The 14,242-nt window shown below is 45.6% G+C and overlaps 1 protein-coding gene across 5 annotated transcripts in view; it reads right to left on the bottom strand.

Annotated features, from left to right (window-relative positions):
• The window catches only part of CCDC171 (coiled-coil domain containing 171), a 142,440-nt gene that overhangs the window by 81,885 nt on the left and 46,313 nt on the right, over window positions 1–14,242 (bottom strand). For all 5 annotated transcript variants that reach the window (XR_006387032.1, XM_044271544.1, XM_044271521.1 and 2 more), the window contains 2 exons: window positions 9,183–9,343; window positions 6,513–6,651 (listed from right to left, as the gene is read on the bottom strand). Coding sequence is in view for 4 of the 5 variants with exons in the window: in XM_044271544.1 (XP_044127479.1) it covers window positions 6,513–6,651; window positions 9,183–9,343 (300 nt within the window). In the remaining variant the exon portion in view is untranslated. The remainder of the gene's footprint in view (window positions 1–6,512; window positions 6,652–9,182; window positions 9,344–14,242) is intronic.

Genomic DNA, 14,242 nt, shown 5'->3' with positions numbered 1-14,242 from the left:
GTCCGGCAGCGTCTGGAGCGGCCCTTTGGCCCTAGCACACCGGTAAGGAGGGAGACCCTGAAGTCCAGCACTGCACCCCCTGCCCTAATGGACAGGCACCCGTAGAGGAGAGACAGGGGCAGCTAGTGCGGGCCCCCTGTACTGAACTGCGACCGGTAAGGGGGAGGGTCGGCATAACCCCTGTGTTAGGGGCAGCTAGGAGCAGGTCTCTGGCCCTATATTCCTCCACAGCAATGCCATGCTCACCCCTGTGCAATCCCCTATGGAGGGGCATTGTATTGTCGCCCCGCGGTCACCAGTATGGTGGTGGTGTGGGGCTATATAACTATTGGGCAACAGCTAGATATGAGCGACAGCCCTGGAGCCAGAAACATGGCTGTTCACCTACGGCACCCAGGGGCCAGCGTAGGTCCAGCCGGGACCAGCATGGGAGTCCAGCACGCAGGAGGCCAGGGAGGGGGACGTAGGGCTGGAGAAGCCTCTCTCTTACCACAGCCGTCTTCACCCTCGGTCCGTTCCAGCAGGGTCGCCCCTTCAGCTACTGGCACCGTAGTGGCAGGACGCTGGAGAGGGACTTGGCGTGCGGGCGACCCTTGCGCTGGCAGGATGCAGGGGAGCAGGGCTGCCCTGGTCCACCTTGCCTTCTGTGGGGGAGGCAGCAGTGCGGGTGCCCGGCACTGGCGCAGCTCAACCCCGGGAGAACAGAGAGGTCTAGTGCGTCTCTGTTGTCCCTGATGATCTGGAACAAAAAGAAATAAAAAAAGTAAAAATCAAAATTTTAAACAAGGAGAAAACAGCCCTGCAGAGCAGGGAGTGTCTTGCCTCCTTGGACACTAAGAAAAAACTGGCAGTCTCTCTCTCCAGGCTGAGGGTATAGCTGTGGAGGAGGGGCTTAACAGTCTTCACTTAGTGTCACGCCTCCTATGGATATGAGCTATACCCAAGGTCTTCTGTGTCCCCAAGGAAACTGGGCGAGAAAAGTACGTTTTTAACAAAAACGGCTGCAGGAACTACTGTTAGAAACATACTGTTATGTAGTGCTGACATGGGCGCATCGCTAATGTCAGTCAGCTACATAACAGTATTTCTGGTGGTAGAAACCCTTTAAAAGGGTTATCTAGCAACTAAAAGGGTTTTCTGAGATTTTTTTCACTGATGGCCTATACTCAGGAAAGGTCATCGGTATCTGATCGGTGGGTGTCTGGCACAAGGGACCTCTACCAATCAGCTGTTTAAGAAGACACTGGTACTCCTGTAAGTACCGTGGTCTTCTCGCAGCTTAGCAAGCACAGTGCCGTACATTGTATAGCAGCTGTGCTTGGTATAACAGCTCAGCCCCATTCTCTTCTATGGGACTGAGCTGCTCCTAGGCCACTTGACACATGAATGAGGTGCCACTTGGCCTAGGACAAGCAGAACGAAGGCCGTGGCGCTAATGCGAGCGCTGCTGTCTTCTCAAACAGCTGATTGGCGGGGGTCCCGGATGTGAGACCCCCACCGATCAGATACTGAAGAACTATCTCCAGTAAAATCTCAGAAAACCCCTTTAAAAATGAGTATTTATGAGCTGTTAGGATAAGGGCTACAGATCAAGTCATCAGAGCAGTTCTGTAACCGATTTACTGAGAAGCAACAGTCTGCCGATGCAGTGAAACTGAAAAAAAAATCTTGGAAAGCCCCTTCACATATCAACTTATTGTGCTGGAATTTTTTATATTTTTTTTAATTATTAAAAAAAATACTCCAGGATCTAGATATTACTGTTACATACCTGTTATCAGGCCCCTTACTGTTATTTCTATTCACTCTCAGAACTTCACCGGGGTAAACTGTCACTTCTAGAACACCAACTTCAATTGGCGGACTGATACAATAGCAAGAATTACTCCACCGCCCATGGACAAGAGGAGTGGGACTGAGCTACTTAGAATGTGTGATCAGAAGCATTGAACACATTAGGTGGATGTTCTGAGAGACAATCAAAAGAACACCAGGGGGCACCATAACATGCATACGGTATCTGGACACAGAAGCATTTCTTTAAATGATTCAACTGAGAAAAATGTTATGCTTTGCATAATCTACCAGAATAAATTAATAGTTATGGGATAACTACTCTAAAACGGAGAGATGTATGGAGAACAGAAGGTCTCAAATGCAGCATGTTTATGAGGCCCCTTGCACCCGACCGTCGACCGTATGGCTTTTTCAGTATTTTGCGGTACACAAAAAATACGGATGACGTCTGTGTGCATTCAGTCTTTTGCGGAACGGAACAGCTAGCCCCTGATAGAACAGTACTATCCTTGTCCGTTATGCGGACAATAATAGGACATGTTCTATCTTTAAACGGAATGGAAAAAAAAACTGAAATACGGCAATGGAAGGCATAAGGACTACCTCCGTTTTTTTTTTTTTTAACGGATACATTAAAATGAATGGTTCTGTATACGGTCCGTATATGGAATGCAAAAAACGGAATATAAACGAAAAAAATAAAAGTTCGTGTGCAAGGGGCCTATTATTCTCTGCATAACGGACAAGGATAGTACTGTTTTATCAGGGGCCAGCTGTTCCGTTCAGCAAAAACGGAATGCACACGGACGTCATCCGTATTTTCTGCAGATCCGTTTTTTGTAGACCGTAAAATACTGAAAAAGCCATCTGGCCGTGTGCAAGAGGCTTAATTCATAAGCACATCCTGGGAAGAAGTGAGGCAGATGTGAGGCAGCTATCCTATAAGTCAATATTCTACCCTTTAAATAGGCTTTCAGACATGACTTGGATATTAAATAAGCCAGCATCTCATCTGCAGACAGCTGCTTCGGGGTGATTTCTCTTCATCAGTGCAAAATAGAGTACTGGCTTAACTGGGTAACTGGGTGAGAGACCTAAGTCAGGATTTGGGGGAGGGGGGTACTTTCTCTCCTTGGGGAGAGCGCCTTAACAGGGCTCCAGATGGCGACCAAAACGGTCGCCAATGCGCCTTAAAATTTGCAGATGGCAACAAGACTTTTCAGTCTTGTCGCCATTTGCGACTGTACCGCCGCGATCCTGCGCAGCCTATGTTCTCGTAGCACAGTCAGTGGAGAAGGAAGGAGTCCCTCCCTCTCCACTGTGACGCGGCCGCCACTACCACCAATGGGCAGATAGCAGGGAGGAGGAGGGGAGGAGTTGTCACCACTGCGCCACCAATGAATGTAAAACATAAGTATAGGCAGCGGTATCACAGACCCGGCCTCAATAACAGGGCATGCAAACTGCGGTAATTAACCCCTCAGGTGCCACAGATCGCATGCCCTGTTATTGAGGCCGGGTGCCGGGTCTGTTATACCGCTGCCGACAGGAGTTAAAGAGGGCCTTTCATAGGTACAAAGAATATGAACTTATTAGTAGCAGGCTGCATAGAGCGGCGCCCAGGGATCTAAGTGCACTTACTATTAGTCCTGGGCGCCGCTCCGTTCACCCGCTGTGGCCCCCGGTAATTTCAACATTCAGAGCAAGGAGGAGGAGACGCCAGTGTCCGTCCTTCCCCCTGACAGCAGCGCTGACCAATCACAGCGCAGAGAGAGGGAGTTGTTTTTTTCTTCCTCTCTCTGCGCTGTGATTGGTCAGCGCTGCTGTCAGGGGGAAGGACAGACACTGGCGTCTCCTCCTCCTTGCTCTGAATGTTGAAATTACCGGGGGCCACAGCGGGCGAACGGAGCGGCGCCCAGGACTAATAGTAAGTGCACTTAGATCCCTGGGCGCCGCTCTATGCAGCCTGCTACTAATAAGTTAATATTCTTTGGGCCCACGAAAGGTCCTCTTTAATTACCGTACATTCATTGGTGATGCAGTGCGCCCTCCCAAAGCCTCACCCCCCCCCCCCCCCCCATTATCACTGGCCACAAGTCCCCCCCCTATTATCACTGGCCACAAGTCCCCCCCCCTCCCCCATTGTTATATGGTGGCCACAGGGTCCCATCCCCCCTATTGGTGGCAGTGGCAGATTACACTGCTGGGGCTCAGATCGTTACCATGGCATCCAGGACGCTACTGGAGCCCTGGCTGCCATGTTCAGCTCCCTGCTGCTGTGTGTACAGAGCACAGGGCAGCAGGGAGATGTGTGAGATCCTATTCACCCTGACAGATCTCTATCAGGGTGAATAGCACAAGGGATGAAAAGATCCAGGTTCTAGTCCTAAGGGAAGAAATGGTTATTAAATAAAAAGTTAAACAAAAAAAAACACCAAAATACTAAAAGTTTAAATGGCCCCCTTCCCAGTTTTACATATAAAATTTACAAACAATAAAGAATTAACATATTACATATCACCACGTCCCAAAAAGTGTGAGCTATTAAAATATAAAAAAATATTTCCGCTCGGTGAAAACTGTAACAGAAAAAAAAAAAAAACTCTAAACCACGCAATTCGCCATTTTTAAGTCACCTTGTCCCCCAGAAGATGTCACCGGATGTGAGAGGTATGTGGTGCTGTTTTCTCCTATATGTAGTGCTGGCTCACTACTGTGACCTGCGTCTCATCTTCTCAAAGTCCTTTTTTTTTTAATTATATGCATTTTAAATTTGGCGACTAAAAAATTTAATTTGGCTCCTAACTTTTTTAGTTTAGGAGCCAATGGCTCCTGGTAATTTTTTTTTGTCTGGAGCACTGCTTAATCGGCTTGAGGAGACGTATAGACCATACATTCTCCTCTAGAATTCTGTGAAGAAAGGGATGCATATGAGCTCTTAACAAGCTCTGCCTCTAATGTCACCAGATATAAGGCAGCTATCCTATAAGTCAATGTTCGACCCTTTAAGTAGGCCTTGAGACATGACTCTGATATTAAATAAGCCAGCATCTCATCTGCAGACAGATGTTTTGGGGTGATTGCCCGTAGTCCGTGCAGAGCAGAGAGTACTGGCTTAACTGGGTGAAAGGCCTAAGTCAGGATTTGGGGAAAAGGAGAGATCGTAACCCCCAAATGAAGCAAATCCCATAATTTGCCAGCCATATTAAGACTGACCCTGCTACATACCAGCTTTACATACAAATATATGGTCTCAAGGCTATATAATAAGTCTTGAAAAGTTTATCAACAGGGTTGTCTAACCTCAGCATGGCACGCTGATCACCATAGACTCAGACGTTATCTTCAGGGGAAGCACAAGCCAGCCACACATGTCCCCTGCTGCAACTATCATTACTGGTCAATCTTCGAAATGCCTGGCTGTCCATGTTATATGTGGATGCGGCAGGTTAGCCAGAGCTGAAGATGTTCTTACAGAGCAGTTATCCGTTTTAGCCCAATGGGGTGGGGACCCAAGCATGGGGCTGACCCACTACAACATTTATATGGCGCATATGCAGTAATAGGACTATAATCAAGTAAAGTGGAGCATAAAAAAACTCAAGGAGGAGTCTTCTTATGGCATTTTACTTCTGGTTTGTTGGAGCAAAGCATCGGAGTGCAAGTAAATATGATGATATAAATTACATAACTGGACCCAGCCTCATGTACACTATACACAGATTACTGTAGTTTAGAGGGTGTTTCGGAGCCGTTTCTGCACCAAAAACCACATGTTGTTTGCAGTTTTTGGTAAAGATTTGATGCAGATTTTCCGTAGCTCTCACCCTTGCATTGAAAAGGATGAAATTCGCAGGAAAACCCCCCCCCAAAAAACGCACAAAGAATTGATATGCTGACGATTTCAAAACTCGTACGGCAGGTCAATTTCCACATAGAACAAAAAAAAAAAAAAAAAATGTGTACATGAGGTTTGTCTAATGCTATTCACTTTGTGGGTACTGTATTACGCAGCACGAGAATCCGCACAGAAATATTGCATGTAATCCGCAATGTGTGCAGGTAGCTTTATAAAGGGATCAATCAAGTTTCTGTCATGGTCTCTGTCACCGCGTTATATGGTGCAGCAATCTATTTTGTCATTTTTCAATTGATCTTTAATAAAAATGTTTAGCCGTTTCTGAGATACAAGGGTTAACAATCAGTCTGTTTGCAGTCTGTTTCCTTTGAATCTGACAGCTCATGTGTAGTCCTTATCTCTTGACCTCATAAACACTTATTTAAGCCATCCTGCTACCAATTTAAAAAGAATTAAGCTCTAAGGAGTGTTTATGAGCTCTACAAAGAACTACAGATAAGCTGTCAGATGACTGGATTCAAAGCAAACAGACTGATTTTTAACCCTGTATCTCAGAAACAGGTGAACAGTTTTATTAAAAACTGAAATTTTAGGCCAAATAAGTAAAATGCAATCATAAAAAAATGCCCGCGAATGTGTCCATAGTCTTTACGCCATCAGATGTCTTGGAAACAAACTAGTACGCTCCAATGCAAAAAAGGATGGCAGTAGATATCGAATACAATATTTGTCATGTAGATTAGCACATGTCAGCGTTTTGTAAGCTATACTGGTAGGTTTTCCTTAGAAACAAAAATCTACACTTCCTAACCCTCCTCTCCCCATTGTGTAATTGGAAGAGATCACTAATCTTCACCTTCTCCAGGTCCTCTTCCATTACAGCCAAGCTTTCTTCCGAAGTCTTGAGTTTCACGGACAGATCTGTAATCATTTGGTTTCGCTTCTCCATTTCTGCTTTAAACTCATTCACCATATAGGAATATTCCTTCTCCAATCTGGAAATTAGATGAAAAAGTAAAATAAACAGGTGATGCATGAGATCTCCACAGTCATACACCTAACCAAAATACACTTTCACTTATGTTCTCCAGAAAACACTAGCCATGAATTAAGCTGTCCTCTTCAGCCAAGGTGGTAGATATTCTATTCAGGTGTTATGAATAGCATCGATGGTATTGATGGTGATTCAACCACTAAGGCCACCAACCACCACAAGAGCTCCAACCCCTGACAACCCCTTTAATTAACTCAAATTCTAGGGGAGAGGGTTTTGATTGATCACCTCACTTTTGATCAGCAGTGAAGTCCCATTAACAAGCTAGTCACCTGATGACAAGGGAGAAGCTAAACTATGAAGGCTAAGAGGGATGGGCAAAGGTGAAAGCCTTAAAGGGGTTGTCTCACTTCAGCAAATGGCATTTATCATGTAGAGAAAATTAATACAAGCCCCTAACTAATATATTGTTATTATCCATATTGCCTCCTTTGCTGGCTGGAATTATTTTTCCATCACATTATACACTCCTCGTTTCCATTGTTACAGACCACCATGCAATCTGTCTTTGGTGGCCGTGCTTGCACACTATAGGAAAAAGTGTCAGCCTCTCTGGTGGCCGGGACCATGGGAGCGCACGTAGGCTAGTGCTTTTTCCTAAATTGTGCAAGCACGACCACCACTGATGGATTGCAGGGTGGTCTGTAACCATGGAAACGAGCAGTGTATAATATGATGGAAAAATGAATCAAGCCAGGAAAGGAAGCAATATGGATATTAACAATACATTAGTAAGTGGCTTGTATTAACTTTCTTTACATGATAACTGCCACTTACTGAAGTGAGACAACCCCTTTAATAACATTTTAAAACAGGAATCCGAATTGGGCTTCGGTACCAGCTGGTACCTCAGTACCGAAGCCAACTTTGGATTCCTGTTTTTAAATGTTTTTAAAGTTGCAGAATTGAAGCCTGACGTTATTCACCGAAGTCTCGCACGACTTCAGACTGAACGAATTTTGCCTCGCCAAAGCACATACATTTTAATGCTGTATGGAGACATGATTCACTCACCCCTGATTACAATGATACCACATTTATATAGTTTTAATACAGAAAAAAAACTTAGTTATGTCTATGGAGCTGTGTGAGGGCCTATTTTTTGCAGGACAAGCTGCAGTTTTAATTAATACCATTTTGGAGTGTGTGTGACTTTTTTATCACATTTTATCAAATTTTTTTTGGGTAATTTTTTGGTAAGGGAAGTGATCAAAAAATGGTGAATCAGCCATTTTAAGTATTTTTTTCCGTTACGCCATTCATCGTATAGGATAAATATTTTATACTTTAATAGTTCAGTCATTTTGAGATCTAGAGATGCCTATAATCTGTATGCTTTTTTATTGTTTATTTTGTATTTATTTTTAGTAATATTTAATATAAATGTTTTTTTTTTTTTTTTTTAGCCCCCTGCCCCCAGGAAGCTAGGATATACGATTTTCTGATCACATTTAGCTTACATGGTAGTTCAATAGTACTATAATGCAAGCCTGGTTTGCCGTTATCCCATGAAGCCCTGCCACCTGCTGGCCTCACTAGTAACTACAGCTCTTATATGCTGGGCCTACAGAGAGACCCAGCGCATCAGAGGGAGGGAATGGCTCCCCCAAATGGGGAGCCATACCTTGCCCGGAAGTGCTTCGCTTCTGAGTTTCCAGCATTTAAATGTTGTGGTCACATTTAGCTTACATGGTAGTTCAATAGTACTACAGTACAATGCAAGCCTGGTTTGCAGTTATCCCATGAAGCCCTGCCACCTGCTGGCCTCACTAGGAACTACAGCTCTTATACGCAGGACCTCTTCAGAGAGACCCAGCACAGCAGAGTGAAGGAACGGCTCCCCTGAACGGGGAGCCATTCCTGGCCCGGAAGTGCTTTGCTTCTGGGTTTCCAGCATTTAAATGTTGTGGTCACATTTGATTAAATGTCTGCTATCAGCATGATCACTGGTCGCAGTCTCAGGCCTCTGCACATGCATGGTGCTGGGACTCTAGGGGTGGAAACCAGACAACACAGGGGATCCTCTTGCATTAAAGTGGTGATTAATTACCTGGCTGATCCCGCGCCGGCGGCCATCGCTTGTGAAAGTCCTCCAGATATGTAGATGCAAATACAGTTTTCAATTTGTTTGATAACCCCTTTAAAATACCAGAAATTACCTTTAAAGGGGTGTTCCGGTAGGTACAAGTTATTCCCTATCCACAGGATAGGGTGGGGGGATAACTATCAGATTGGTGGGGGTCCTACCGCTGGGACCCCCACAGATTATGAGAATGGGGGCCCCATACCCCCTGCAGGGCCCTTGCTGCTTCCCTAATATGACCAGAGCGGCCGCTCCATTTATTTCTATGGGAGTTCCAGGTAGCCGGGTATAGGGGATACCCCTTTGTGGTGGCATACTCTCCAATCTGACACTGGGCTGTGGAGAGATGCAATGCCTGCTGAGGTGTCGGGCATTATTGTTACACTTACTTGTGCAGTTTGTCTGCCAGGTCTTCGGCAGTAGACTTTTCTCTGCCGTAGGCTTTTTCCACTTCTCTAAACTGACTTTTTATAAGGTCCAAATCCGATGAGGTTTGTGCCTGGTTGGATTTCTCCACTTGTAAAGACGCCTCGAGATCCCGAATGCGCAGCTGTGAAAAGAGCAGCAGCTTATTTATTTTCCATTGCAGTACACAACAGGAGTCATAAGATGGCTGTAAGGCTGAGTGCACATCACCGTTTAGCTTTCCATCCTTCTAAACCGCCAGAAGAAGAGAGAAAGGCCTCATGCACATGAACGTTGTTTGTTTCTGTGTTCGTTCCAGTTTTTTTTGCGGATGGGATGCAGACCCATTCATTTGAATGGGTCTGCAAAAAAAGTGGACGGCACACCTTGTGCTATTCGAATCCATATGTCCGTTCTGTAGCCCCGCAAAAAAAATAGAACATGTCCTATTCTTGTCCGTTTTAGACATTGTTACAATGGATCCGCAAAAAAAAAACAAAAAACGGATGTCATCATTTTTTGGGGGGGAAGGGGGGGGGGGGATACGCAATTTGTGTGCATGGGGAGAGAGAGAGAGAGAGAGAGACAAAATAAACAGGACCCAGAAAAAAACTGATGCTGTTGCATCAGTTATGCATAGAATCCATTTTTACAGAATCCTGTAAAAAAACAAACAAACAAAAAAAAATACGGATCCTGTTGAATCAGTTGTCATCCGTTTGAGCCATTTCCGTCTTAGATCTTTTTTTTTAGAAGGGGAAAAAAAGTCCAGCATGCAGTACTTTTGTTTCCGTCTAAAAAAACGGATCTCAGGCGGAAATGGCTCAAACGGATGACAACTGATGCAACAGGATCCGTTTTTTTTTTTTTTTTTACAAGACCCTGCTTTTTTTTTCTCTCTCACTTCTTCTGACAGATAAGAACGGAAAGCTAAACAGTGATGTGAACTCAGCCTAAATGATTTCCAAACATTAAAGGGATTTTCTGAGATCCCTATGATTTTTAACAGATGTGCTAATGCAATTACTTACATCATGTACAACTTCCCCATGCTTTTTTTTTCCAATTTGGACCCTAACAACACCCAGCTAGTTTATAGCTCCTCCCACCATCTAGTTACATAGGGGCAGTGATAGGGGAGTGTCTAACACCCAGCTAGTTCATAGCTCCTCCCACCAGCTAGCTACATAGACACTCCCCTATCACTGCCTCTAACACCACCCAGCTAGTTTATGGCCCCTCCCACCCAGCTAGTTATATAGACACTCCCCTATCACTGCCTCTAACAACACCATTTAGTTTAAAGCTCCTCCCACCAGCTAGTTACATAGACACTCCCCTATCACTGCCCTTAAGAACAACCAGCTAGTTTATAGCTCCTCCCACCAGCTAGTTACATAGACACTGCCCTATCACTGCCCCTAACCCCAGCTAGTTTATAGCTCCTCCCACCAGCTAGTTACATAGATGCTGCCCTATCACTGCCCCTGCTGATGCCTTAAGAAACCCATGGGCATACATTGATGAGCAAAATGGTAACAATGTTTTGAACTTTAAACTTTCAGGCTCCACATCTCACCATCCACTACAGCTTATATAACTAAGGCCGAATGCACACGGCCGTTGTTCACGGCCGTAAGCGGTCCGTGGAACCGCGGCCTGGATTCCTGCTGAGAGCAGGAGCGCACGGCGTCATGGGTTGCTATGACGCCGTGCGCTCCCTGCTGCTGCCGCAGTACAGTAATACACTGGTATGATCTATACCAGTGTATTACTGTACTGTGGCGGCAGCAGGGAGCGCACGGCGTCATAGCAACCAATGACGCCGTACGCTCCTGCTCTCAGCAGGAATCCAGACCGCGGTTCCACGGACCGCTCACGGCCGTGAACAACGGCCGTGTGCATTCGGCCTAAGGTGTATATATATATATATATATATATAAGGGTCCATTCAGACGTCCGTAGTGCATTGCGGATCTGCAATACACCCGGCCGGCACCCCCATAGAAATGCCTTATATTTTTTTGCTATATTTTTTTCCGGAGCTGCGGACCGGAAGATCGGGGCCGTGCTCCAGAAATGCGGATGCGAAGAGCACATAGTGTGCTGTCCGCATCCATTCAGTCCCCACAGACAATGAATGGGTCCGCACCCGTTCCTCAGAATTGCGGAACGGGTGCGGACAACAACTAAGTCTATTTAAAGTGAATCTGCCACACCGAAATTGCAGTGGAATATGGGAAAAGATACAGTATAACTTGTCTTTTATTTAGTTAATTTATTCTAAGTTAGGAGTCCTTCCGTGAATGACTGCATATAGAGATAGCGGTCAGTCACTGAGTCTACTAGACTCCTAAGCACAGAAAAAAAAGAATCATAAACGGATAAGAATATGGCTGATCTCCTGACCTCAAAAAACACTTATTTATAGGGGTTGGATAACCCCTTTAAGAGATCAAAGCTACACATGAGCAGTCAGATGACAGGATTCAAAGAAAAGGTGTACACAGTCTTTAAGCCATTAAAGATTTCTAGTAGAGATGAGCGAATCGAAGTTGACGAAGTGGAAAAATTAGATTTGCACCGAATCCGAATTTCCTCACGCTTCGTTGTAACAAATCAAATTTTTTCCTAAAATGGGAACGCGGGATCACCCACAATGCCATGCATGCAGCCAATCAGCAGCCAGCCAGCCCTGTGATGTCACAGCCCTATAAATAGGCTCAGCCATCTTGGATTCTGCCATTTTCCAGTGTACTTAGTGCAGGGAGAGACGTCAGCAGGCGCTAGGGACAGTGCTAGAAAAGACTTCATTGTGCTAAAAAAAACAATTTACAAGTGCAGGGAAAGATTATTCAAGGTGCAGGGAAAGGATAGGGAGGCATCATTCTGCCGCATTTATGTTGAACAGGGTTCAGTAGGGGAGTTTACAGCCTGGGTGATAGGAACAATCCTATTACACCTTGCTGCACTGACTGAGGATCCAAATTGCCATTATGCAGCTCTGTAATTCCAGCAAACCGTTCTCGTTATTTAGGTGCAAGTGCTGTTTGATACAGCCATTAACACGTTTTTTTTTTACAAGGAAATATTTCTATGTCTTATTCGCCCTTGTGCGGTGCAGTTATATGTTCTAAAGCATTTTTTTGCTTGTATTAGTGGGAAAAAAAGGGCTTATTAGACAATGTGTGGTGAAGTGCGAAAATTACAGCCCTTTTGTGGAGTGTATAAGTGGAAAAAAGAAAAATATATTTGCCGTTCAGCGGTGCAGTAATATATTCTATAGCCTTTTGTGTCGTGTATAAGTGGAAAAAAAATAAGGGCCTATTTGCTGTTCAGCGGTGCAGTTATATGTTCTAAAGCCCTTTTTAGCATGTATTAGTGGCACAAAAAAAGTATTTTCCGTTGTGTGGTGAAGTGAGAAAATTACAGACTTTTTTGGGGTGTTTTAATATCCATTTTATTTACCGTATTTATCGGCGTATAACACGCACTTTTTCCCCCTGAAAATAGGGGGAAAATGATGTATGCGTGTTATACGCCGATATAATGTTAAGAAGCCATGTTTTTACATACCGGAGGTATAACATTAAGACGGCGCAGCGCCTGCCGCAGCTCCCTCCTCATGCGCCGCCTGTCCCAGCTCCCTCTGTCATGCGGCGCCTGCCCCAGCTCACTCTGTCATGCGCCGCCTGCCTGTTCATTCATAAAGTGAGATAAGCAGGCAGGCGGCGCATGAGGAGGGAGCTGGGGCAGGCGGCGCATGAGGAGGGAGCTGGGGCAGGCGGCGCATGAGGAGGGAGCTGGGGCAGGCAGCGCATCAGGAGGGAGCTGAGACAGGCGGCGCATGACCGAGGGAGATGCCGGTCTGCGCCGTCTTAATGTTATAACTCCGGTACTACAGTAAGTACCGTACAGCGCGTCTACAAGAGATCAGATTAAATGTTTAACAGTTGCGGGGCCCGGTGTATTAGAGTAGAGTCACTGCACCGGGCCCCGCCATGAGTGTCCCCGCCTCCTCTCTCCACACTGATCCATCTGATGGGGGATCTGTAGATGACACTTATGGGGATCTGTGGATGACATAAGTGTCATCCACAGAGCCCCATAAGTGTCATCCTTTTACATTATTTACCTTATAAGTGGTAATAATATTAATTAAAAAAAAGTTCTGAGCTACCCTTTTTTTCTTTTTTTCCTGAAATTTCCCTCTTAAAATGAAGGTGCGTGTTATACGCCTGTGCGTGTTATACGCCGATAAATACGGTACTTATTTGATCTAACAGTATGTCAGACAGAGAAGTGCCAGGCCCTGCACAGGGGAGTGGCAGAGGTCTAAATGTTTCTGGCGCAAGCACAGGTCACAGCAGAGTAAGGGGGCATGGCAGCAGGAGTTGGCGTGAGAGGCCTGAGCTCCCTGTGTCATCTAGCGGTCGTGTTTTGACCAGCAACCCAGCAGATCTTGAATGGTAGCAGTTCCAGCTCCATCAGCAGCAACTTGAGTCTAGAGTCTCTAATGAGCAGCTTTCTTCACCCGCCTAGTGAAGAAACTACTCACCAGCAGCAGCAGCTAGACCTGGAGCAGGACCTGAACCAGCAGGTGGTGGCATACTTGGACAGTACTCTGCCCCCCCACATTGAAGATCCGTTGGACTACTGGGCAGCCAAACTGAATTTGTGCCCGCAACTAGCAGAGTTTGCCCTGGAAAATCTGTCCTACCCGGCCAGTAGTGTGGCATCAGAGCGGGTGTTTAGTGCGGCAGGGGCCATAGTTACCCCAAGAACTCGCCTGTCCAACCAAAATGTGGAGAGACTGACCTTTGTCAAGATGAATCAGGCGTGGATCAGCCAGGATTTCTACCCTCCAATGCCTGATGCATCAGACTAGATCAAGCATGTCAAACTCAAAGGCTAACATGGGCCAAAAAAACAAAATTTAAGTTTATGTGGGCCGCATAAAAAAAAAACGCCTGGCCGTGCGGAGGCGTGCGGATCCGTCCAGACTTACAATGGAAGTCAATGGGGACGGATCCGTTTGAAGATG

This window comes from Bufo gargarizans, chromosome 1 (assembly GCF_014858855.1).
Source record: "Bufo gargarizans isolate SCDJY-AF-19 chromosome 1, ASM1485885v1, whole genome shotgun sequence".
NCBI lineage: Eukaryota > Metazoa > Chordata > Amphibia > Anura > Bufonidae > Bufo > Bufo gargarizans.
Note: the sequence above shows the minus strand (reverse complement) of the source record. Positions and strands in the feature narration are given on the sequence as shown.